This window comes from Kockovaella imperatae (genome assembly GCF_002102565.1).
Source record: "Kockovaella imperatae strain NRRL Y-17943 chromosome Unknown BD324scaffold_2, whole genome shotgun sequence".
Taxonomy (NCBI): domain Eukaryota; kingdom Fungi; phylum Basidiomycota; class Tremellomycetes; order Tremellales; family Cuniculitremaceae; genus Kockovaella; species Kockovaella imperatae.
In genome coordinates this window covers 1,684,053-1,707,337 of record NW_019028942.1, presented here as the reverse complement: position 1 = coordinate 1,707,337, position 23,285 = coordinate 1,684,053, and the positions used below count along the sequence as shown (strand labels likewise).

At 53.7% G+C, this 23,285-nt stretch overlaps 8 protein-coding genes across 8 annotated transcripts; 2 read left to right on the top strand and 6 right to left on the bottom strand.

Annotated features, from left to right (window-relative positions):
• Positions 1–4: 4 nt before the first annotated feature.
• Positions 5–2,731, bottom strand: BD324DRAFT_641151 (hypothetical protein; the record flags this gene model as incomplete). Its single annotated transcript, XM_022017400.1, has 14 exons — positions 5–167; positions 201–381; positions 417–585; positions 621–727; positions 766–873; positions 907–1,025; positions 1,061–1,422; positions 1,457–1,547; positions 1,608–1,881; positions 1,919–2,011; positions 2,048–2,144; positions 2,185–2,279; positions 2,313–2,410; positions 2,445–2,731. 14 exons carry the CDS (start codon positions 2,729–2,731, stop codon positions 5–7), a joined length of 2,244 nt encoding a protein of 747 aa, XP_021874033.1.
• Positions 2,732–3,050: 319 nt separating this feature from the next.
• On the bottom strand, positions 3,051–6,041 carry BD324DRAFT_617056 (putative vacuolar-ATPase subunit). The gene is made up of 8 exons (XM_022014874.1): positions 5,828–6,041; positions 5,233–5,782; positions 4,197–5,185; positions 3,675–4,148; positions 3,587–3,636; positions 3,513–3,539; positions 3,255–3,476; positions 3,051–3,199 (listed from the first exon to the last, which is right to left on the bottom strand). Exons 1-8 carry the CDS (start codon positions 5,954–5,956, stop codon positions 3,109–3,111), a joined length of 2,532 nt encoding a protein of 843 aa, XP_021874032.1. The 5' UTR covers positions 5,957–6,041; the 3' UTR covers positions 3,051–3,108.
• A 66-nt stretch (positions 6,042–6,107) lies between these two features.
• On the top strand, positions 6,108–9,439 carry BD324DRAFT_679276 (hypothetical protein). Its single transcript, XM_022019034.1, has 2 exons — positions 6,108–7,510; positions 7,546–9,439. Exons 1-2 carry the CDS (start codon positions 6,361–6,363, stop codon positions 9,285–9,287), a joined length of 2,892 nt encoding a protein of 963 aa, XP_021874031.1. The 5' UTR covers positions 6,108–6,360; the 3' UTR covers positions 9,288–9,439.
• On the bottom strand, positions 9,421–13,514 carry BD324DRAFT_617052 (P-loop containing nucleoside triphosphate hydrolase protein). Its single transcript, XM_022014873.1, has 6 exons — positions 13,254–13,514; positions 13,012–13,198; positions 12,340–12,807; positions 10,018–12,291; positions 9,770–9,964; positions 9,421–9,716 (listed from the first exon to the last, which is right to left on the bottom strand). Exons 2-6 carry the CDS (start codon positions 13,192–13,194, stop codon positions 9,660–9,662), a joined length of 3,177 nt encoding a protein of 1,058 aa, XP_021874030.1. The 5' UTR covers positions 13,195–13,198; positions 13,254–13,514; the 3' UTR covers positions 9,421–9,659.
• A 924-nt stretch (positions 13,515–14,438) lies between these two features.
• Positions 14,439–16,046, top strand: BD324DRAFT_679274 (hypothetical protein; the record flags this gene model as incomplete). The annotated part of the gene is made up of 5 exons (XM_022019033.1): positions 14,439–15,052; positions 15,090–15,280; positions 15,320–15,411; positions 15,448–15,572; positions 15,607–16,046. Exons 1-5 carry the CDS (start codon positions 14,638–14,640, stop codon positions 16,044–16,046), a joined length of 1,263 nt encoding a protein of 420 aa, XP_021874029.1. The 5' UTR covers positions 14,439–14,637.
• Positions 16,047–17,167, bottom strand: BD324DRAFT_617037 (hypothetical protein). The gene is made up of 4 exons (XM_022014872.1): positions 16,640–17,167; positions 16,373–16,596; positions 16,252–16,333; positions 16,047–16,208 (listed from the first exon to the last, which is right to left on the bottom strand). Exons 1-4 carry the CDS (start codon positions 16,757–16,759, stop codon positions 16,110–16,112), a joined length of 525 nt encoding a protein of 174 aa, XP_021874028.1. The 5' UTR covers positions 16,760–17,167; the 3' UTR covers positions 16,047–16,109.
• A 54-nt stretch (positions 17,168–17,221) lies between these two features.
• Positions 17,222–20,996, bottom strand: BD324DRAFT_641148 (alpha-mannosidase; the record flags this gene model as incomplete). Its single annotated transcript, XM_022017399.1, has 15 exons — positions 17,222–17,372; positions 17,422–17,620; positions 17,657–18,258; positions 18,299–18,367; positions 18,404–18,500; positions 18,535–18,856; positions 18,896–19,049; positions 19,088–19,447; positions 19,486–19,570; positions 19,611–19,749; positions 19,785–20,285; positions 20,323–20,462; positions 20,503–20,628; positions 20,713–20,903; positions 20,962–20,996. 15 exons carry the CDS (start codon positions 20,994–20,996, stop codon positions 17,222–17,224), a joined length of 3,171 nt encoding a protein of 1,056 aa, XP_021874027.1.
• A 198-nt stretch (positions 20,997–21,194) lies between these two features.
• Positions 21,195–23,159, bottom strand: BD324DRAFT_576514 (putative integral membrane peptide transporter; the record flags this gene model as incomplete). The annotated part of the gene is made up of 2 exons (XM_022013193.1): positions 21,195–22,905; positions 22,951–23,159. 2 exons carry the CDS (start codon positions 23,157–23,159, stop codon positions 21,195–21,197), a joined length of 1,920 nt encoding a protein of 639 aa, XP_021874026.1.
• Positions 23,160–23,285: the final 126 nt, after the last annotated feature.

Genomic DNA, 23,285 nt, shown 5'->3' with positions numbered 1-23,285 from the left:
TGTCCTAGCTATGGACAACCTTTGCAAACTCTTCCACGCTCCATTGGGTTTCTACTCGCTCTACCGTGTCGCGAGGTTGAATCAAATCCAGGAAGAGTAAGAACCAGTGCTGCACGGCCATGATACAGCACAGAATCGGTCCGAAGAAAGGTCCCAAGCTGAGATATCTGCGAATCAGCAGGTTCCGAGAGGTCACGCACCTCGCCAGGCGTTCAAAGGTGTCTTTTGGAGGCGAATCGAGTGCCCGATTGTAGACTGCTTCCGTTCTGGCCGCCACATCGGACCATTCGTACATCCCTATGACTCGCTCGTGAGCCTGAAGAGGATCATGGGCACCAGACTTGATGACTCGAATGGCTTGTGAAAGAGCACGGACAACATCTGGTCGTCAGTCTCATCGAGGATCGTAGACTTGCCATCCTCATCTGCTCGGGCAAATTCTATCATGTCTCCCGGTAGGATCTCTGGAACACCCCCTACTCGCGTAGAGACTACGAATAGCCCTGCACACGCTGCTTCGATGATACTGATGCCGAACGCCTCAGTGAGAGACGTGTTGAGGTAGATTTGGCCCCTTGTGAGCACCTGACAATTTCAGACGAGCCGAGGAGGAGGCTCACGTTGCAGACTTCGGATGGCTTCACGCTTCCGAGCAATTCAATACGGTCTTGAAGCTGATACTTTTCCCGCATTTGCTCCAATTCGACCATTTTGGGTCCATCACCGCCTAGAGTGAGCGAGAGCCTTTTTCCTGCTCATACTCACCGACGATGAATTTGACCTCTGGAAACAGATCGCAGATATGCGGAGCACATGCCACCAGCAGGTCTATGCCTTTGCGATAGACCAATCGAGAAATAACGACGATGGTGACTGGCGTCAGCGAAGCGGACTCTACAAACTCACTTTGATCCGTCGGAAGAGAAGGTCGTGCATTGGGGCGAAAGTTCTCTGGGATCAACGCATTGGGGATGACAGAGACTAGTTGAGGCTCGATTTGACCCCTTAGGACGGTATTCTCCCGTCTGCACGTCAGCTGAATCCCTTGCAGCACGCTCACCCCGTGTTACTGACACAAATAGCCGCATCTACATTGCGCAAAGCTCCCGCTAGCAGTTTGTTCGTCAAGATTCCTACTGCGTCACCAAAGCCAAAGAGCGAGTGGTCGGTGAACACTGTCCTTATTCCGAACAGTGGAGCGTGATAGATCGCCTCGTGCCCCATAGATGACAGACTTCCATGCGCATGGATCAGATCGATCTTTTCGCGCAAGAGGATGGTTCTCAAGTATGGCAATAGGAGCAGGTAATTGGGCAATGTGGCTTCGGAGGCGATGGGTTGGATCGGCAAGTAATACGTCTTCAGCGTCGAAATGTAGCGGACTCCAGTGCGTGGCGGATGATGATGTGTGATGACGATGACCTAGATTTAAACTTCTGCTGACTGGCTTGCCCACCTTATGACCCCGCTTCATCAATTCTATCCCCAGCGAGTACACATGTCCTTCGACGCCACCAGCAACGGGTAAGAAGAAATCGGTGACCATACTGATTGCATACATCGTACATTATAAGCTACTGATGGATGATACGACCCCTCCGACTCACGCGACCGAAAGTCTCTTGCTCCGCTTAGATCCTTTCAGCGGGGTCTCTTCTGATACTCGCTCGTCCGGATCTGCAGCGGCTACAGCGGCGTAGGTCTTGGCATGATCGCCATGGAGAAGAGGAGTCGGCGAGTCGTTCCGGGAGAAAGACGATCGAGGTGTAGCGGTAGGCGTTGAGATTTCACGTAGAGCAGCCACCATGGCATCTCGAGTCTGATTCATGAGCTCTGGTACATCGTCCGTGGTTTTGCCAACGGTAGATATTGGCGGGAGGACTGCAATGAGCACCGTACGATCCTCCAACAAACTCACCTTTGATTTTCAGTGTCCCGCTCCTGAAACGAGTCTTGCCGTCGAACAGATGGTGATAGTTTTGGCATACGACCGGAATGATGGGAAGTTCGGCTGAGATGTCAGTGCGGATCAGGATCCATCACCTACATTGGACCGCAAGATAGAACGCGCCTTTCTTGAAAGGCAACAAGTCATTCTCGGCAGAAAGATACCGTGTCCCTTCGGGAAAGATCCAGAGCGATATCTTGCGCGTTAAGCGAGGCTGCGTGTGAGATATAACCCACTCGTTTCCTCATCATATCCTCTCCGGCCATCTGCATACTCGCTACAGCGCTTCGGTTGTTGGACCGGTTGATGAAAACGGTACCCGACAAGAGCACTGCGATAAGCCTCGGAATGTTCCACTACCTACTGAACCATCCTAGTCCAGGTAGCCATTTGAGCTCTTTCTTCGCCATGATCGCAGCATGTTTGGGAAAGATTCGACCGAGATAGAGAATGTCGACAAAGCTACTCATGAGCGACGTCACTGTGTAGCTCTCACCTTTGATGGTTCCCCAGCATCACCGCGCACCGTCCATTCTTCCCCGCCACGCCGTTGAATCCCTCAGCTCCATCCTGTTTCCACAAGTACTCTTCCCCTTCGACCTGGAACTTCCATCCCATGATAGGCCCCGCTATCAGCCAAAATGACCTCGCGACATAATAGTTTGTGTTGACACGTTGTCCGAGCAGAGCGCAAACAATGCCAATGAACACGGCGAGAAAGGAGACAAGGAGAAGGGTGATGGTGTAAAGAGCCAGTCGGAAGGTATACACGATCTTGGCCATGGTGATAAGACGAGGCTTCAGAACCGTTATAGCATGATGGGTTTGACAGACAATGAACATAAGGGCCATTCGCGAATGATGGCATTTCGATTTTTGGGGTTTCCGAAAGCGGCATTTGGACTTGTCTATGACTATCTCTGTTTGTGGACTGGTAAGCGGTCCACAAACATGGAATGCAATGGCTGCTTCATCAGCTCCCTGAGACACTAAGCGAGTCGAGGTGGTCCGACTGAGACCGATTCTCTCAGAAGCAGATATCGGTTCCTCCCTGTCAGCACCCGGTTGTTGGCTCCACGATGCTCTTGCCGCAGCACGCGTATCACGGGTAATCTTATGCATGGTCTATGAGACGACGGTCGAGATGCGTGAGACACTTTCTAGGCATCCGCATCATCGTCTTCAAACGCGAAAGAGAGCGGCTGGAATGCGATTCCGGTACACATGGCGAATTTCGAGTTGAATTCGACCCTGCGGAACGTGTAGAGCGTCAGCGATAGCCTAGACATGACGACGTGTAACTTACCAGTGAAGCCTGACAGCGTGAAGGAACGATCCGAGCCCTTCCATGCAACACAGGATGAAAACTGTCAAGGCGAGCCACATTGCGAACATGAAGAAAATGAAAACGCTTTGTACGACAATGCCCCCTTCGAAAAGGAAAGCCTTCTCGATGGTCATGGTCCACAGAACGTCGGACAGTTGCGAATGAGCCAGCGATAGCGCCCAGAGTCGGAGATAGGAGGCACTAGAAGGTGAGTGACATGTGGCGGGGAGCACTCACGTGTTGGAGATACAGCCGAGGCAGAATCTGCAGTTTTGTAAGCGAAGGACGATATCGGCACATTTATGACTCACTCAATAGTGTGGATGACTTGGTGTACCATGATGTCGGCAAAATCCCAGGGCTTTGGTTGTTTAGAAGCAGACGACAGCAGACACTCACATGCTCCTCGTGGCCTTCATCTGCGACGGCCTGTCCAACTCCATCCTCTTCATCTTCGTCCACGTCCGAGGTGGGATGTCCGTTTTCTTGCCCAGTGAGGCCACGATAGCCTTGACCTACGACCCGTTGATGCTCGCGATAGAGGAAGTATGGTTTGCCAAGAAGGTGGACCGGCACACAAGCGACGGCTATCAAGAGTAGAGTGACTTGAACGAACGCCTGTCCTGGATACATCTGAGTCGCTGGATCAACCGTGCCTGGGGACAAGAATATTCCGATCAGAAGATTGAGCAGCCCTGGTGGGCCGGTCGCTGACTTTGACCAATCTGTAGCCCACTTGGCGATGATGAGCACGATCAGGTAGCCAAAGATGGACCAGAGGAAGAGAATCTGGGGGATGAATTCGACGTAGATGCTGATTCGTTGCTTGAATCGGATGTGATTGGGTACTTGGAGACAGATACCAAAGGTCATCTGAATGGCGTCAACTCGATATCTTGTACCTCCTTAGAGTGCACTCACGTGTAGAACTCCGATGACGATGGCGAGCTTCATTTTCAAACTGTTGGTAAACTGCAAGCTGTTGACGGCGCCATTCCAAGCAGGGTCCAACCCAAAGGGATACACCTTGCCGGTGCTTTCCGCAGCAACCGTTCCATTGGCATCCTCGGGCCATTCCCATCCACTTTGCCATATAGTCACCGACTTGGAAGCGAAGTCGTTGTACATGAAACCTGCGTACATCGAGAAGATACCCATGAGTAAGAGATTGTACCGTCCGAAGAATAGCATTCCGAGCATTTCATCCAATTTCTTCTGACTGAGCTTTTTCTCGTAAAAGATCAGAGCTGCTCCCGTCAACAGGACCAAGAATCCGTGGAAGGTATCGCTGAACATGAGACCGTAAAGGAATGGAAAGGTCACAACGGCAATGGTTCCAGCGCTGATTTCTTGATATGTCGGGATACCATACGCATCCATCATGGCCTGGAAAGGCTCGGTGACCTTGTTCGTCTGGAAATACGTTGGGGGTGTTTGATGAGTCCTGAGCTCGGACAGAATAGCAGGCACGGACGTGCCCGCCGTCTCCATGGCTCGTCGAAGTCCAAGCTGGATATTGGTGAGGTCTCGAGTCGGGCACCATGCTTCCGCCACCAATGTTTTTCGACCTTGATCGTAGCTGAGCAGATTCATCGTCTTGTACACCTCTTCTTCTCGACGAATAGCATCCTTCCATGCCTCGAGGTTCTCGGCGATCTTGCTGAGCTCGACTCGGCGGGTCTGATTGATATTGTTGAGGACTTGATCCGTGTCCTCGAGTCGAGTGCTGACTTCTCTAAGCGCGTCTGCCCGCTTGTCCTGAGACGAGTCGATGGTATACAACGTCGCACCCATCGATTCGGAGACCTTTCTAATTTTCCCAAGCAGCTCGGCACCGTGAGCAAAGATGATAAAAACGTCTTTGACGGTTTCCTTCCCGGACGTAGCATCGACGAAGGGCTCTTCGATCTCTGAGGTGATATGAGTGAAAGCTTCAGCATGAGAGCCTGTGACTTGCCTGCATAGTTCATGTACAGGTTACCACGCAAGATTCGCCAAAGAATGCGCTCGAATGTGGGCATTCGGGTTCTTTCGATGGTGCCAGAGACGAACTCGAGGTCGAACCCGCTCAAACCGGAATCGCCTGGCAGAGTGCCATACTCCGCCGCGTGTTCCAACAGTGGCTGTGTGCCATCGCCATCGTCGAATGAAGTGCGAATCTCAGTGTGTCGGTGCTCTGCCTCGTTGAAGAAGCCTGCCGTTTCCTTGAGAACGCTAGACTTTTCTTCCAATTCACCACGACGCTTGCTGAGTTCCTCGAATGATCGATTGATGTCGCTCAGCTTCTTCTCGTGCTCTTTAAGCCTCTCTTCCAGCTCATCGTATGCGTTCTGAGCCCGAGGTCCAACAGTGGGGAAAGGAGGGATCGCACTGAGCGGCGGGATCCCCAACGGCGGTGACAAAGACTTGATCTGACCTTCAAAAAGTCTCAACCGCCTGGCTGCTTCCGCAAGTCGCCGAAGACGCGGAGTGAAAGGTCTTTGGAAAGACGATACGCTTGGATTGAGCTGGGTAGAGGAATGTCAGAAAGCTGTATGTGACAAGCTGCTCACGTCCTTGATCTGAACAACGCCAAGCTCCGCCAGCTCTGAGATCGTGGAGTGTGCTGTCTCTGAGGGTATGTAGATCTGCACGAGCGACATCTCCTCGCTCGTGAAGAACGAAGGGTACTCGGACGACATCTTGGCCCTCTATGACAAGCTGTCAACTAGCGATCCACCTCGATACTCGATAGGAATTAGCACTGATAGACCTGGTGATCGCATCAACGGACCATCGAATGGAGAGAGAAGACTCGGCATAATCAAATGTGGCAGTTTTCAGGTCACGTGGATCAAAATATCGGCGAGGTCCGCGTCCGGTCTGCACCTGGCCGTCCGCGGGTGACACCCCCGCCAGCCTCGTACTGAGACTTATGAGTGCAAGACTCATGTCGCACCAGTATGCTGAAAGGGTCCACTTGTTGTTTATCAGCGTCTGAAGGTTGTAGTCAATCGATCTCGCTGACATTTGCTCGCTTCTCTTTGCAAACTCTCACCGCTGACCGAGGGGGTTAACTGATGATCTTGTCATTCAAACAACAGGAATGAGTCCCAGCAAGATTCCTCGCCTTGGGGGTCTTCCACCTTCACCTCTGGGGCCGAATGGTCGAAAGATTAGTGGTACAACAACAATGACAGAAACCACAGCTCCTGACACGCCGAAACTTGGCCCACCCGCTACGATTCATTCGAAGATCGCTTCCCGTATCCCTCAGCCAGCATCCCCGGGCCTCACTGCTAGAGGCTCGCCTAGACTACAATCGCCCATTACCATCGCCTCCAGTCCCAATAGTCCCTCGTCGCTTCCTGTGCCCAAGGCGAGCCATCGACGAAAGACCCCTTCGAATGGTCTATCCCCTCCGGTCCGACGAGCATCGGGTCCGGCGCCACAATCGCCTCGAAGACGACCTGTGCCAGTCTTGAGCGGCAGCGATGACGAGTCACAGATCCCCCATCTCACGCCTCGCAGGCAGCTCAGACATCCGGCCTCCACAATGAACCTTGGCAAAGCGCCTAAACCGATCAAAGGACGCAGTCGAGCCAAGAGCGCAGCCGCCAGCACTACGCGCCCCGATCCGGCGACTGCTGATGTTCCAGCGATGCCAACGATCAGTCCGACTTCTCGGCTCACGAGTCTTCTGCCCGCGATCAAGACCTATCTGTTTGATTCTTCGACCGAGTCACGAGAGGCTGTCCCGCCACACATTTCGTCCCGACTCAAGATGATCAATCAGCTCGCCGAGGTACTGGGGAAGGAGCCGAAAGATCTCCAAGATGTCATTGACATACCCGGACTCTTGGCAAGGGTGGATGCGGCTCACGAGAAGGGATTTGGAGCTTATCCGCCTGGCGAAAATGGAGGGTCATTGGGTCGACGAACGAGTTCGGCATCTACCAGTGGTTCACAGTTGAATACGGCTGAAGCAGATGCGCCCAAAGGTCATTCCCGATCCGCGTCTTCTGATCGGGGCGGAAAGCGGGTCTTTGGACTCTGGAAGCATTTTGGGAAACGAGGAGTTACGGAGGAGGCCTCTTCACCTTTGATCGAGTCTCTCTCAACTGACGACGGACCCGTATTTGGCGTGGCACTAAACGAGGCACCAAACGGCTCATGGTGTACATCCTTGATCGGTGGTCAGAAGCATGATCTGCCGTTGGTGATGTTCACAGTGACCGAGGAGATCTACCGGAGGGGTGAGTCCGTTACCGCGTCTCCGCTGATCCGCAAGGTATGTCACAGCCTGGGATATTCCGCCTCGCCGGCGATGGACATCGATTATCACACCTAATCGATACATATAACACATCACCTCTATACGGTGATGGGGTACCTCTCGATGGCGAACCTGTACACAACCTCACCGGACTGATCAAGCGCTACGTCAGAGATCTACCCGAGCCCATTCTCGATGAAGCGATATTCCCCGCACTGCTCAAGTTTTGCGCGACAGACCCGGTGCCAGGGGAGCCAGGAACACCACCACCACTCAGTCCAGAAGCTCAAATTACTGCAGCTCAGCTTCTCCTTCAACTCTTGCCTCCTCCGCACTTTTCGCTCCTCATGTACCTTCTCGCCTTTCTCGGTCAACTGCCTCTGTTCCCAGACAATCGCCTCAACATTGACTCCATTTCCATCATCTTTGGTCCTGCGGTCTGCGCACCGCGAGGCAAAGGCATCAGCGGGCTTGGTCCTGTGCCCGTTGGGAGAGGATCCGATGCCAGTGAAAGTGACAAGATCTCTGCATTAGTCAATGACAGTCAAGTTGTCTTGGCATGGTTGTTGAAGAATTGGGGAGATTTGAGTGCGAAGATGTTGCAAGATGACTCGGAGGAGCTATCGATGAGCAGCTCTTCATGCTCTCCGTACGATCCACGACTCTTGTCTCCGATCGATCTTCGAGGCGCGACAGCGGGAGACTCGCCCTACAGTGGTCGGCCGTCGATGGAGAGCAAGCCGGCAGTAGACCCGGCACAGATTCTGTCCCCACCCGATCGATGGTCCTCGATGAATGTCCTGTCCCCTCCGCTGTCAGCCTCACCGACGGATCAATCCCCGCGCGAGTCTACCACCCGCGAGCCCACCGGTCGACCTCGATCATCCACGTCTGCCATGTCACCGTCCCCTTCTTTCGGCTTGGGCCTTTTCCATCGAGCCAAATCATCATCTAATCTCGCCCTCGAAGCGGATCGGAGCTCATTCGAATTGTCTCCATCGATGAGCAGTGGGGGCAAGGCGAAACGCAGTGCTAGCTTTACAAGCCTGAGCAGTCTGCTCAAGCTTGGTTCCAACAAGCCCGAATCCAATATGAAGAGCTCACCTGGCAGACGATCCACCGAGGAGTCGAGACATCCGCCCGCCAATACCAATACCAAAGTGCATACCATTGTCGACTCCTTGCACGACCTCTTGATCTCCAAGGACAAGCAGATTGAAAGAGATGCTAGAGAGCTTGCACTGCTCAGGCATACGCTGCTCGAGATGGACGAAAAACTACAGCGAATGTCAGGGGTACAGGAGGCCTCGTACTTGTCGTCTTTGCGACCCGGCGCAGTCCCTTCGTCTATCCCCTTGTCATCGCATTCTTCGTCAAGCTCAGGTCAATCGACCTACTCACAGACATCGAGGACTCCAAGCATCACCATCACTTCGTCCAATTCGAGTCAGCGATTGGCCCTACCGTCCAGTGCTGTGGCTGTTAAAGACACTCACCTCAACCAGCTTCAGGATCAGCTGTCCGCCGCCCTGACAGCTTTGGACGCGGCAAGGTCGCAGAATCATGAACAGAAAGGTCGAATGTATGACCTGGAGAGGCAACTGGCGAGATGTGAAAGCGAACATCAGACAGAGGTCGCAAGATTTGAAGTTCAATTAGCGATTGAGCAGACGAGAGTAAGAGGTCTGGTCGAGGAAAGGGACCTGGCGCGAGATCGATTGGACAAGGTCAAGTCTTCGTTGTTCGCTGTTGCTTGAGGACGGGCATGGGACGTATTCATCCTGTCAATACCAGTAGGGCATAGGCTGACACAACGCTTGTGACGGCGCACCGATGCAGAGCATGCACTTCAGATGATTCGCGGCGATGAACAAGTGAACAAGGTAAATGTCTGTCTGAAACGGGTATGCATCGTCAAATCATCAGAGAAGCCAGTCCTGTGAAGACCTGACACGAGATATAATGTACAAACACGGTCTACCACTCTAAGACGTCTAACGGTTTGGAGAGAGTACACAAAAATTATTATATGACCCAAACGAGCGGCACTGCAGTGCGGGAAAAGCATCTACAGAGCCCAGTATCGACGGTTGGACGGAACGAGCATCTCGCACGGAGGAGCGAATGGTTTAGAGTTCGTCGTCCGTAAAGACCTCGATACCGGCCTTGCGCTTGGCCATACGGTCCTAAATATCAGTTAGTAATCGATCGACTATGCTGCGACAACGGCGGGACTAACCTTCTTGGCCTTTCTCAGCTCAGCAGCAGACTTCTTCTTCTCTTTCTTTGCTTTGACGATAGGGTTGCCCATGGCGTCGAGCTCAACCTCCTCATCCTCTGCGCCATCCTTCTTGTCGATTCTTTCTCCGGAACCTTGTCCCTCGACCCAGTTGTGTCCAGATGCTTCCAGGTGACCATCACGCATTGCCCAGACCTAATAGAGCTGTAAGCAACAATCCACATATGTATTTTAATGTTTGAACTTACCTCTTTGCAAATCTCCTCGGAGAACTGCTGTTGATGTGTGATAATGCACACACCACCTTCGAACGACCGGAGACCAGCAATCAAGGCAGCGAGAGACTCTCGGTCCAAATAGTTGGTTGGTTCGTCCAAGACGATGATGTGAGGTTTTCTCCAGGTGGCAGCAGCCAAAACGACCTTGACTTTTTGGCCTCCGGACAGTCCTCTCATCGAGTTGTGAGAGGTGAATTCTGCCTCGAGTCCGAAGTCTTCGAAGTGCTTCTCAATCTCTCTCCTGACAAGAGGACGCATCAATCCGAGACGTTGGGCTTCCCTTGTGTCGAGTTCCAAAACTTTCTTCTCAAAACCACGGTCGATCAATTCTGTCCGCGGCAGCCAGATGTTTTCGGCAGATGACATGCCCTTGAATGTGACCTCGTACTCGTAGGACTGCTTGAGCTTCTTACGAGCGACAATCTCATCGATGATTCGCTTCACACCGTCCTTGACGTAGGTGGATCCCTCCTTCATCTTCTTCTCCTCTTCCTCCGTCATGATTCGGTTGGCCTTGTGGAGCTCTTCCAAATCCTCTCCGGTCTGGTATCGCCAGAGCATGTACTCGAGGGGAGTAGAGTCGAGGTGGTTGTCAATGTGGTGGAAGGCGTGTTGGGCAACGTAACCGATGACCAAGTTGGGGTGCTTCCAGACTTGACCTCCCTTGTTGGGCTCGGTCTCACCAGTGAGGAGCTTGATCAAGGTAGACTTTCCGGAACCGTTGGGACCGAGAATGGCTACACGGGAGGAGAGAGACACTTGGAGGGTGATGTCGTAAAGTTGCTGAACGGGAGATCCAGGGTACTGGAAGCTGACGTCTCGCATCTTGAGCAAGGATTTCTCCTTGGTCTTGACACCGTCGAGAAGAGGAGGAGCGGGGAACTTGAAGGTGTACTCCTCAGACGCCTCGAGCTGGTAGTAGGCCTTGGCCTCGGGAACGTGCTTGACGAAAGTCTCGAGGTTACCGGGGTATCGCTTGAGCTTGAAGTTGTTCAAGTGGAGGACGTCGGTGATCGTTCGGTTGAGGAAGTCAGAGTCGTGCGAGACCATGATGGAGGTGCAGTGGGTGAGGGAAGTGAGGTAGTCGATCAGCCAGGTGACGTTGACAACGTCCAAGTGATTGGTGGGCTCGTCGAGGAGAAGGATATCGGCCTTGAAGAGCATGGCTCGGGCAAGAGCGAGCTTCATCTTCCAACCACCAGACAGAGATCCGATAGAGTGCTTCTGCTTGCCCTCATCGAATCCGACAGAGTCAAGAGTAGTCTTGATCTCATCAATGGTGCAGTTGAGTCGCTTGTCAGAGGCGACCCAGTCGATGATGGAGATGTCCTCCTCGGATCCGTCAATGTCGTGTTGAACGTACCAGGTTCGAACCTCGGTGGGAGGAGGAAATCCGTCAACTTGGTTGTTGATGATGGCGTTCATGAGAGTCGACTTTCCGGAACCATTTCGTCCACAAAGACCGTATCGGTGTCCTCGCTTCAGACGCATGGAAGCGTGGTGGAGCAGAATTTTGGCACCGTAGGCCAAGTTGAATTGCTCAATGTTGCAGAGGTCTTCACCCTCCTCCTCATCGTCAAACTTGACGTCATCAGACTCTTCCTCGTCGGCCTTCTTCTGCAAGAGTTCGAGGACGGCGGGGATGGAGTCGTAGTGGGGGATAGCGAGGTTGAGGTACTTGGGAAGGGTGGCCTCCCAGGTCTTTTGGTCGTAGTTGTGGGCATTGACGAGGGAAGCAGCGAGGGTTCCAGCGTACAAGAGAGCGGGGTTGGATTGCTCGACAGTGGCGCCTCCGTGCTTCTTGACGAGGGCGACAAAGTTGGTGGCGAGAGCGGGACCTTCGGCAACCTTGAGAGCGGGAAGGTTGGTACCGTCAGACTCGGCTGGGACCTTTCCGATTCGTCGCAAAGTAGCAATGGCTCGGTTGCAGACGGATCGAGCTTCGGGGTCGGCAATGGTCTCGCCAGTCTTGATCAGACGAGGCAAGAGTTGGGGAAGGAAAGGTCGGACAGTGTATTCAGAGTTGACCAATTTGGACATGTTGTCGGCGATGACACAGACCTTTCGCTTGATGGGTGTGGCTCGCTCATCGAGACCTCGGATCAACAGAGGAGCGATAAGGGAGATGGTAGGTGCTGTGACTTCAGCGACAAAGGTGGTGGCAGCAAGGAGGGTGATGGTCTTGGGAACCTCCTCAATGGGGTTGAGGAGGGATTTGACGAGAGCGGGGATGAATTTCTCGATCTACACGATGGGTCAGCTGAAGCTCCGAGAATTCGACCTTTCACTCACATCCTTGTTCTGCACAAGAGCGACAGCCTTTTGCAAGGTCGCCTTGGCGGCCTTCTTGACATCTGTCTTGGTGTCCCAGACGGCCTCAGCGAGGACGGGAACCAAATCAGGCATGGCAAGAGCCATCTGCTCGGGTGCGGAGATGACGAGCTGGTTGATAATCTCGAGCGATCCAGTCTTGATCTGCCACTTTCCAGCGGTTCGGATCTGGTTCAAAAGCGCAGGGAGAATGACTCCTGTGGCCCAAGGGTTCATAGACTGGACGACGGCCTTGACAGCGGCAACGGCGGCATCTCGAACTTCGGCCTGTTTGTCGGCAAAAGCCTCGAGAAGGGCTGGGAATGGGCTGTCGGCGGCGGAGGAGATGACATAGGGTTCGAGGAGGGAAGCAGCTCCGTTCTCGCAAAGAGTGGAGATGGCAGAGCAAGCAGCTTCACGAGCCGCAGCGGATTTCTTGTCGGCAAGAGCCTGAGGGATGGTGTCAGTGGCACTGCCACGTGTAGATTACACGCCATATCGATAAAGGTGGCAAAAGAGTGGCGGAATCAAAAATTGAATTGGAGGGGCGGCGAAGCGGATTGAAAAAATTTTCAAGAAGAGCGGACGTTTTGGGGAGAGAGAGGAGAGATAGGAGGGGGGCAGGGTGTGCGACCATGGCTCAATAGCACTCACCTTGATGATGGCATCAGAGAAAGAGATGGAGCCGAGGAAGTCGATGCCCTCCTTCTTGGTAGAGGCAGCGAGGTTGAGGGCGGCTTCGTCACGGTTGGCCTTGTCGGCGACGAAAACGGTGGAGATGTCAAACATGCCGGGCTTGATAGGTCCGGTGGTAGGTGCAGCGACGCTGGGGGTCATGATTCTGTCACGTATGGTCAGACTAGGCGTTCGTATGATAAAAAGAGCTCGCCACTCACTCAGGTATGGAGGTTACAGAAGCTTGAGTGATCTCGACGACGTGAGGTCGGATAGATGTGTGCGGGTCGCTGGTCTATAGCAGCCAGAGAGTGTTGAGCGCGACCTTTTTTTTCAGGAGGAGAGTCAGCTGGTGTAGATACCAGAGACTGCTCAAGAGGTGTGTGTGTGGTGTGAATGTAAGATGTGAATGAGGTTGAGAGTGAAGAGGAGAGGGGTGTGGTGCGATGAAGTCAAGAACAAAGGCTCTTTTTATGTTGGATCCCAAAAAAAAAAAGCTGGTCGAGGATGAAAATTTTTTTCAGTGACGGAGACACATAGGGGGGCGCGCCGAAATTGGCAATTTGACACGTGGCAGAGTTGGCTGGCTGGCTTTGGATCCCCGGCAGAATCGCCCAACCGATCAAACCCACGACGACTGTTTTTTTGCCCCCAAAACCTTTTTCTTGGTGTGTCTCTCTGTCTTCACCCCCAAGGAATGATTTAATATCCGGAGCTCCCGGCGGGGGGGCTCAACCGGGCGGGGCGGCGGGGGGGGGCCAAAAGTGACAAAGGAGCGAGCGGTGTTTCGAAAGACGCGCCGATGATCCATGAAAAAGTTCGGAGCGATCTACAAACAAAGACCTGCTCAAAACTTTTTTCTTTCTCCCGGTGAAAAAGATCCACAGCTGGCGGATCATGGCAAGCGGCGGGCGGATGATGAGACATGTCTTCAGTGTTCGGTGAGGAGCGTGGTGTCAGAGCTTTTCGGTGGCAAATTCACTTGAGAGAATGACGCCCGGCTGTCGGTGCGAGAGGGGTCGAATTGGTCAGAACAAAAAAGATTCAGGTTTTTGGTGTCTGGGTCATGGGATTCCAGCATATTCAAGTGGCTTCCAGATCCTCCCTCATGTGATTCCATGTGATCGGAAGCAAGGGGTTGGCTGTCCGAGGCGGAGAGAAGGGCTTAGAGCCGAAGGGAGGAGCCTATTTCACTGGCATCAGTCTTCGCTAAATGTCCACGGGCTCCTCTGACACGACCACACCAGGCCCACCAGGCCTGTGCCAAGAGACCAAACCACCCCGTCATGACGAGCTCATTTCAATCTCCGCCACACACCTCTTCGGTCCAGATTGCCTGCTTTTTGCTTCCGTGATTTCCGCCACAAATCAGTAAGATCATCAGCATGAAGCTTTAAGACGTTCGTCCTGTCGTCAAGGACCGTTCTCAATTATGAACGCCTTGATCCATCGCATGTCGTATCTTCGGAATACTCCGCTTGATTCGGTCTCACGATACCTGACCTAGGATGTACCGCCCTGGACTTGGCATCAGGCCCCAGGGCTCGCGGGGCTCATAAAGGGGACTTAGACCTCCCTTCGGGCGAGACTGCCCCGAGGACTTTTATGCGGGCGCCTTTGTCCTCGTCACTTGTCGTTGATTTCACTGCTGTACTGACAGTCATGCTGCTGCGGACGCAAAAGCTGCTCTATGTACTTCCTCGCGTGTTGATCCTGCCATTGTGTGTCACTGCACTGTTCATCTACCATGTGTACGAGTACCGTGTCGAACTTGGCAGAACTCATCTGCGGTCGCCCGAAGCGACGCCATACCGGACGCTGAATGGATCGGCCCTACCTCTTAGCATCTCAAATGGATCCCTTCCTCGGATACACTTGCTGATGCCTATGGATCATGCCACGGCCAAGAAGAACAAACGCTTCTGCCGAAGTATCGAGAGTGCCATTGTGAACGGCTGGGAGCCTATCGTCTACAACTGGGACAAGGAAGATATAAATTTTCTCCACGGCAAGGTGCACGGTGAGAGATCAATGTTGGCTCAGACTGATGTGGCAAGGTCTCGCCAAGTTGCTTGCCTCTCCATCACACTCTGAGCATATGGCCGAAGATGACTTGATAGTCATGATCGACGCCTCGGATGTTTGGCTTCAGCTTTCTCCGACAGTCATGGCACGTCGCTTCTTGGAATATGATTCGGACGTCATTGCATCGACTCAGAAGTCGTGTTGGCCGAATGACAAGAGCAGTGTATGGCGATGAGGTAAACTGGGCTGAAATCTCTCTCAGGAAACATGCCTCCGCGCGCCGGCATCCCTGCTACCCGTCGGACTGTACCATGACAAGGACGACGAGAGTGATCTGAGCATCTTCAGTCCAAAGTGAGGAACATTGGGGATGACGCTGACGTGTCCTAGCGGCATACGGCCACAGTACGCCAATTCAGGGTCTATCATCGGTCGTCTTCATGCCATGAAGACCCTATACGCAGAGCTGATCAGTGTGCTGGACAGGGACGACTTTGAGTTTGATGGGGATCAAGGTGGGCGCATGTTGAGGCTCACATCTGACGTCAGGTGCCTTCAACGTCCTCCTCAGTCAGGGGAAGATACGACTCGACTATTGGTCTCGACTCTTTTGGGCTGCCGATGAGGACCTCGACCAGGTCAAATTTGTCAACACCCGATACCCGCCAGATCCGACCACTTCAGACGATCTCGTGACGCCATGGGCGCTCTACCCGTCCCTTCTGCATCATACCAAGACTGGCGAGGTACCAGTGGCTGTGCACCTGAACGGGCCAAAGAAGAAGCGATCCAGATTGGAGCAGTGGTGGGGTTATCATTGGTGGAACTCGGGTCGGGAGAGGTTCAGGAATATCGTCAGTGAACGACTCGGGCGAGGTTCTGTCAGAATTGTCAAACGTGAAGGTTTTAAAACAATCAGCGTCAGGGAGCTCTGCCCCATGTTGGATGTCTGGGATTGGCACCCCAAGTTGCCCCTGGACGGCTTGTAATCATTAACTTGTAGCATGTCCTGATGTATGTGATGTAAAAAATTGTCCTTGTGAGACGGGGTCTCAAGCCATGGCTCCAACCGCACCAAGTATCAACAGAGCCAGACCAGAAACAGGAGCGGTCAGATGGGTCGCAGCGCCGCTGGTGTGACTCGCAGAAGCCTACCATGGTCAGCTTGTGGGGGTCTGTGAGGTGACGACTTACCGATGCAGACATGGAGGTTGTGGTGGAAGTGTGAGTAGCCGACGTTGACGTTTGCGACATGCCCGAGGTAGGTGTGACGGTGCTGGAGACGTCAATGGCAAACCATGACATCCTTACTCACCTCGTGCCTTGGGTCACGTTGAACTGTGGGCTCTGCGCGAGGATGGAGATGGTTCCCGAAGCGACGAGGTTGAGCCTGTATCCATTACCTGCTTGAAGCGGGGAGCTCGGCGTGTAGATGTATGATCCTTCGGCGACAGAGACGTTTTTGGCAATGGTCGTGGGCGTATTGTTGTTGGGGGTCGTGAGTTCAATATCACAGCTCGTGGGATCCGTAGAAACGGACTGGAGTTGGGTCAGCTCGAAAACTTGAGGTTGACTTGCTCACCTTCCATTCGACCAACTGAGAACCGTTGGTCTCCCATCCTTCCGTCTCAGAGGGGAACGTCACTTGAACAGCGACGGCTGAAATAGCCAGCGTGAGTATAGCTGCGAGGGTGTACTTCATGTTGATACGTATGGGTTGTGGTCGAGGTGTGAGAAAAGAGCGAGTATGATTATACGGGGTATGGAGACCAAGAAGGATGATATCTATCCTTCCTTTATATCCTCCTCGCGTGTTAAGTCCGACCTGTTGACACTACGCTATAGGGCTGAAACCCAGGGCAAATTGGCAACTTCCCTTTGTGCATCGCCTGGTCCGCTCGTCTTTCAATTCCCGCACAGCTTGCTTGCTTGCTTATCGTGCATCGGATAAACATGCGATGCACCCGCTGATACGTTTCTCCATCCTCCCTCGATACACAAACAGATAGGATCATCAGGCGAGAGATGCGAGAAGGGACGATCGCTGTGGACGAGGCAGGTAAATACTCGTTCCGCTCTCATAGCCGCAAACGGTTTCCCCCTCCCGCACTGGACGCGACGCCGACATTTACAACTGTGGCGCGTTGCATTGTGGCACTCAAACTCATACAAGGGTCAACTTTACAGTCTTGATCTCGAAGCTTCTGAACTCTAGGTCAATCTCTTCACTCTCCTCATCCGTCTTGACGTCGAGATCCTCCAAGCTGTCCTCGAGGACGTTGACCAGCTCAGCTTTGCTGACTTGAATCTTGCTCCTGTTACAGCGTTTCAGAAAAGGCTGTGCAGATGATGCCACACACTCACAAGACCAATTTCGTGATCGCCCGACCTCCCATGTGCTCGTGAAGACGTAGAATGACCGTCTTGGATCCCTTGTGCTCGACAAATGAATGCGCATCAAAATCGTCCTCCCCACGCTTGATACTTTCCATGAGGACGTTGCGAGCCCCTTCGAGCCTGAATGGAAGCGTCGAAAAGTCTGAGACAAGAGGGGATTTGACGACTGAGGGTGTGAGCAGAATTTATCTAAGCCTCTCACCTTGTAACGGATTATTGAACGCATGAGCGACCACCTGGACATCGCTCTCGGCATAAGTCCCTTCATGCGGATAGACGGCGAATGAGAATCGGTGACCTCCTTGATCTGCCTCGCCATCTGGCGAGTTCGTACCTCGGAGCAAGCTGAGGGATAGGAGATTCCCCTGAGCGGCATAACCATACTTGCAGTCGTTCAGGATGGCGACACCGTAACCGAACTCGCTGTAGTCTGCGAATTTGTGACCAGTTCCCTCAAACTTGGCGGTCTCCCACGAGTTGTTCCTGGTCGTGGGTCGTCGATGCACACCGAACGCCGCGTCGTACGTCGCGTAATCCGCATGGAAAGACAGGGGCAAGGTGAATTTAAGCAATTGATGTCGTTCGTGCCAGTCGACCTGGCAGTCGAATCGAAGGAGGCTGCGAGCACTGACAGCGGTGGAAGCCGGACAGGCGTCGAGTGAAATGCGCACGACCGCATCGCTCTTGCCGATCTTCAACTGACACTCCACGGTAGCTCGGGCCGGTCCCGAGCATGTAACGGTGCATGAAGAAAAGGCGAGGTCATCATAGTCGTCGAGGTCAAATTGGTCAATTTGCCAAGCACTGGGACGTTAGCGATGGACCTTTATGTGGCCTGACTCACTCTCCCTCGACGGGATGATCCTCGTGGAGTCGGAATCCAGCAGTACAGCCAGGGGAAAGGATCTCGCGCCTGATCGTCAGCGCAATCGTCGTGCGTCCCTCTCACTTTTGGGCGATATCCCAGATGCTTGTGATTCTGCCGTGTGCGATCTTGACCCGTAGCGAGGCGTTCTGAAGCACTGCTTCGCCCTCGATGCAATCGACTGCGCGTGAGTCCGGCTCTAGCTGGCGACCCACCAGATACCGCTTGATCCGCTTGGACCGCCACTTCTCTGCCGTGAAGATCCCCTACTCCGGCAGTGATGACCTTGTAGTCGCCTCCGCTGATCTCTACCACTTCACTCCGGGACAGACCGGGCAACGTGTTGATGACGGCCTTGGTGGATCCAGTGGTCCTGCTCTGAAGGGCTCGGATGGCACTGTCCTTCATCTCAGTCGCTGCCATTTGGATCTTTGCGAATTCGCGATCATAGTCTTCCACTGCGAGTCGGATCGAACTGCCCGGGAGAGTGTCGTGGAACATGCAGAGGCAGAGTGCCTGGTACGTCTTGTCAAGGCGCTAGGCTGTCAGGAAAAAGGCCAATGACGGATGGCCTACCTCCTTGGGATACGAGTAGCCCGTGTGAATCGAAGCCAGGGTCGAGAACAGCTCGGCCTCGCGCAACAGGTTTTCCGACTTTCTAAAGTTTCGTTTGGTATTGGACTGCGTGGTGAATGTGCCGCGCATGTTTTCAAGGTATAGCTCGCCGTTCCTTTGGCGAGTCAGCTTCGTGTCATCGTCGCCACCTACCAATCCGGTAGCTCGGTCCCATCTCTCGTCGTCTTTTGGACATGCTTGAAAAAGTCAGACAGTGTGGCACACTGTCTGACCAGAGGCATCTCTGCACTCTGCCCATTTGACAATTGGCCGGCGGCACGAGCCCGTCGAAGACGTTCGAGGAGAAGTGGACGTGGCCCACCACCACCGTCCCCGTGTCCAAACGCAATGACGGAATCGGGAGACGACTCTTGATTCTTGTGTCCAGAGTGAGCGCGAGTGATCTCCTCAATGGTCGCGAGGGAATCGTATCGCGTGATGGGCGTCACGTGGGAGAGCAGCTGAGAGCCGTCCAAGCCGACCCAATTGAACGAGGTGTACGGGAAGGGGTCACTGGAGTCAGTGGGGAGGTATCTTGGTCTTAAGCTCACACTGCCATTAGGCCGACCCGATTGGAGAAATAGTATTGACATCCTCCGAGACGAGCGATTTGAGGAATAGTCGGTCCGAATCCGACTAAAGTCAGCTCGACCTCCTCTTACGGTACTCCTCTCACAAGAATCAGGCAGGATCAACGTATCGGTAGTCTTTCCAAATCTGGACCTGAAGTATCTCTGCCCGTAGAGGAATTGCCTGCAGAGAGACTCGCCGCTGGGTAAATTGCCATCCGTCTCAACCCAGCATCCGCCGTTGATCTCTTCCTTGTCAGCAGGGGCGATGTCGCTTTCACTTTACCAAACTGCCCCGACTTGACTTTCTCCTGGACCCGTTTGAACAACTTTGGATAAAGTTCCTCGAGCCATGAAAAGTGCTGAGCGGCCGTGGCCATGAACCTGAATTCAGGGTATCTATCCATCAGGTCGAGCTGGGAGGACCACGATCGGGCAATCTTTTGCTTGGTCGAGGACCATGGCCAAAGCCAAGCTGTGTCAATGTGGCAGTATCCGATGGCCCAAGCGTCCCCATCTTGTTGCTTCTCGGAGACTTGACCTTCCCAATCTTTGCCAAAGACTTGCTGCGCCATCTCTCGGCCTCGTGCAACGTCTTCAGGGCGACCTCGCCACATATTCATAATGTCATTCGCGACGGCTCGGGCTTTGTTTCCGACGGGCGACTTTTCAGGCAGAGTCGTGGCGAGTTGCTGGAGGATCTCAAAGTCGTGGGCCAGGGCCTGGGCCTCGATGTTGGGGAGGACAATGTCCGCTGTTTTGAGCGTGTAATAGACATTGGGCTCAAAAGTCAGTGATTTGTCCGGACCAAAATCTCACATCGGCTTGATCCGAGGGCTGCAAACCAAACATGCCATTCGCTGTGACCTCGATATACCTCACACACTTGCCTTGGGCGACTTCGGCGGCGGGTACAATCCATTCGACTCGACGATTGTAGTCGAACCCACCCGTGATGCCTTACATCAGTGGGGGTGTGAGATGATAATTGTGCCTCACCTTGGAGAGAATCGCCCGAATGATCAAAGATCATCGCCTCGCAGGACGGGTCAAAATGGAGTTCAACCGGCTGTTGAGCCCAGCTTTCGGGAATGGTCATGGTTATCTTGATCCAGTGATTGGTATCTGTTCATCAGTTTCTTCTTCCCAGATCCCGGCCCTCACAGCTCGGACCAAACTTGACGCCAGGATGGACGACCTTGCCCGCACCTCCATCGAGCTTGGACTTTGCTTCGTCAAACGTGGGCTTGGTGTGACCTGGAGCAGACCACATTTCGAGCCTGACATCGTCACAGCGGGCCTTGATCAGGACGGATGACAGGTTGGTCTCGGCATAGGTGCCTCCGATGAATTGGGAGAGACGGTGCTGATGGTCAGCGGTGCGATCCCTGACCCCCCACCTTGACCCCGTTCACCTCGAGAAGAGGCCCTGTGCATCAGCCATGCCCTCCTGCGCACTTACTGGACGCATAACTGGTGCGCGGATATCCCATGTTGGACAATGTCAAGGTGGTTCGGTGTCGATAGCCACACTTTATGAGCGTGTGCATGTAAAGTGGGGATGGTTCGGACGATGCGGCGATCCGGAACGACCATTCCGCGTCTGGCAAAATCAATCCGACAGAGCATATGCACTATGTCTACAAAGACTACGAGCGCGCCGTTGACCAAGAAATCAAGACTACACTTAACTACACCTTTTCAGAGATATCCTCCATTCTACCATGGTTCGAGTTGTAAGCCAACTCTCCATCTTCCTGCTGAGCATGCTTGGCGAAGAAATCTTGCTGATGCTTTCCCTCCATTCGTTCTCGGTCCTGGAAATCAAACATGGGCTGGTCCAGGTGTTTGAAGAAGATGGGGAAGCATGGAGCGAGGAAGAAACATAGGGCAGCGAGGACAATGTAGGTGTTGGTGAGGTAGGGGTCGACAATGGCAGCGGCACTGGCGAGTCCAACGATGGCAGCGACCGCAGAGTTGGAGAGACAGATGGCGTAAACGAGACCCTTCATTCGAGCGGGAGATCGAGTGTAGGCGAGTTCGTACGAGGTGACGAGGACGAACAACTCTCCGACGGCGGGGATGGTGTACAACGGGATGAGCCAAGCGACGGAGACGGTCGAAACACCAGCTGGGCAGTTGGTGGCGAAGTCGCCACAGGGGGAGGTAGCATAGATTTTCTTCTGAACGATGGCACCGATGACCATGTTGGCACCTCCGAGCAGGAAACCAATGCACATCCGGGTCATGGGCTTGAGAGGGTAACCGATCTTCTCCATGAAGGGGTAAAGTCCGTAAGTGAGGATGGGAGTGGCGACGATGATGGCAAGGGGGTTGAAGTTGTTAAACACATCGTTGGGAATACCGTTGAGAACCATGGCAGTGGACATGTCGTTCTCAGCGTTTCCGATACCACCGTCAGCGAGCAAGAAGACGGGAATGAGGAAGAAGACGGCAGAGGCGGCGTAAGACTGTCGGATCTCGTCGACGAATCGGTCATCCCAGAAGACCTTGTGGGTGTCAATTCCACCATCCTGCTCGGCAATGTGAGATGGCTTGGCGAGGATCCAGAACTCGTTGGGCTTGAAAATCTTTCGGAGACCACCTCGTCGGAAGATCTCTCGCATGACAGCGAGGGACTCGAGGACGACGGATCCTTGGGGAGGAGCCTTGTAGAGAGATTTGGAAGCGATGACGAGAACGACGGGGACGATCATGTAAACGATACCGGGTGTGAGGAAAGCGAGCCAGAAACCGACGAATCGTTCGGCGTAAGAAGTAGCGAGACCAAAGAAGGATCCGACATTGATACACCAGTAAAAGATCAAAAAGTATCTGGCGATCGTGGTCTGAGGGTCAAGGATGACTCGCTCGCCCTTTTTCGTGGTGATGATCGTCGGTCGTTTGACGGGCGACTGGTCACACAGCATCGGTCCGAGACATGGCTTGATCATACCGGAAGCAAAGGCGAGGATGATGAGGATGATCATGAAGGCGGGGAAGGCGTGAGATTTTGCGGGTTGCTCGGCAAGTACCTTGGGGATGGCAGGAATGACCAGGAGAACGTGTGAAAGGGCACCGATGGCGACACCCACGCAGAGAGTCTTGAATCGACCCCATCGAGTGTCGGAAAGGATACCTCCAAGAATGGGAATGGTGTAGGCGAGGAAAGTAAAGGTTTGACCGACGGCAGTGGCGGCGACTGAGCCCATGCCCAAGGCACCGGCACTCTGGTTCAGACCGGCGGCACCCTTGGCGACGGCTCCGGCACCGTTGCCACCATCAGGCAGGGGGTTGTTGACAAAGTTGGCGAAAATTTGCTGACAACCGTAGTACGAGGCTCGCTCAGCGAGTTCGACCGTACACATGGCAATGCAAGCCCATTTCATACCGGCGGGAACCCTTGGGAAAGGTGAGCAAGAGCTCTCGGCCATGGGTGATGCTCACTTTCTCAACGTCTTGTATTCCTCATCGGTCGGCTCATCAGAGTCGTGAAGGTCCACGGCAGCGCCAACGACGACCTGGTCATTGTTCTGACGAGCATATTTTTTCTCCTCCTTGCGTTCTTCAACGACATCGTGATCTTGTGGAACGGCTTCAGCTGGGACTGGGCCGGAAATCACGTCTGCGACAACGTTTGTGTGAGCAGCGCTCATCGTGTGACTGGGTGGGAATGTGGGTTTCGGGGGAGGGGCAAAACTGATCTAGATAGCACAAGCACCCCTTTCTTATATCAGAGGAGGAGGGGGGTTCAGGGGGGGGGGGGGGGGGGAACCCAAGCA

Bases quoted from the DNA above. Each gene is read 5' to 3' on its own strand.
- BD324DRAFT_617037 (XM_022014872.1), bottom strand. From the start codon at position 16,759: ATGAAGTACACCCTCGCAGCTATACTCACGCTGGCTATTTCAGCCGTC. The intron at 16,597-16,639 runs GTGAGCAAGTCA...ACCCAACTCCAG, and splicing joins CTCAGTTGGTCGAATGGAAG to TCCGTTTCTACGGATCCCAC. The intron at 16,209-16,251 runs GTAAGTCGTCAC...TGACCATGGTAG, and splicing joins CAACCTCCATGTCTGCATCG to GCTTCTGCGAGTCACACCAG.
- BD324DRAFT_617052 (XM_022014873.1), bottom strand. From the start codon at position 13,194: ATGACCCCCAGCGTCGCTGCACCTACCACCGGACCTATCAAGCCCGGC. The intron at 12,292-12,339 runs GTGAGTGAAAGG...CCCATCGTGTAG, and splicing joins CTCTTGTGCAGAACAAGGAT to ATCGAGAAATTCATCCCCGC. The intron at 9,965-10,017 runs GTAAGTTCAAAC...CAGCTCTATTAG, and splicing joins CCGAGGAGATTTGCAAAGAG to GTCTGGGCAATGCGTGATGG.
- BD324DRAFT_679276 (XM_022019034.1), top strand. From the start codon at position 6,361: ATGAGTCCCAGCAAGATTCCTCGCCTTGGGGGTCTTCCACCTTCACCT. The intron at 7,511-7,545 runs GTGAGTCCGTTA...CTGATCCGCAAG, and splicing joins CGAGGAGATCTACCGGAGGG to GTATGTCACAGCCTGGGATA.
- BD324DRAFT_617056 (XM_022014874.1), bottom strand. From the start codon at position 5,956: ATGTCGTCCGAGTACCCTTCGTTCTTCACGAGCGAGGAGATGTCGCTC. The intron at 3,637-3,674 runs GTGAGTGTCTGC...AAACAACCAAAG, and splicing joins ATGAAGGCCACGAGGAGCAT to CCCTGGGATTTTGCCGACAT. The intron at 3,477-3,512 runs GTGAGTGCTCCC...CTCACCTTCTAG, and splicing joins CTCGGCTGTATCTCCAACAC to TGCCTCCTATCTCCGACTCT.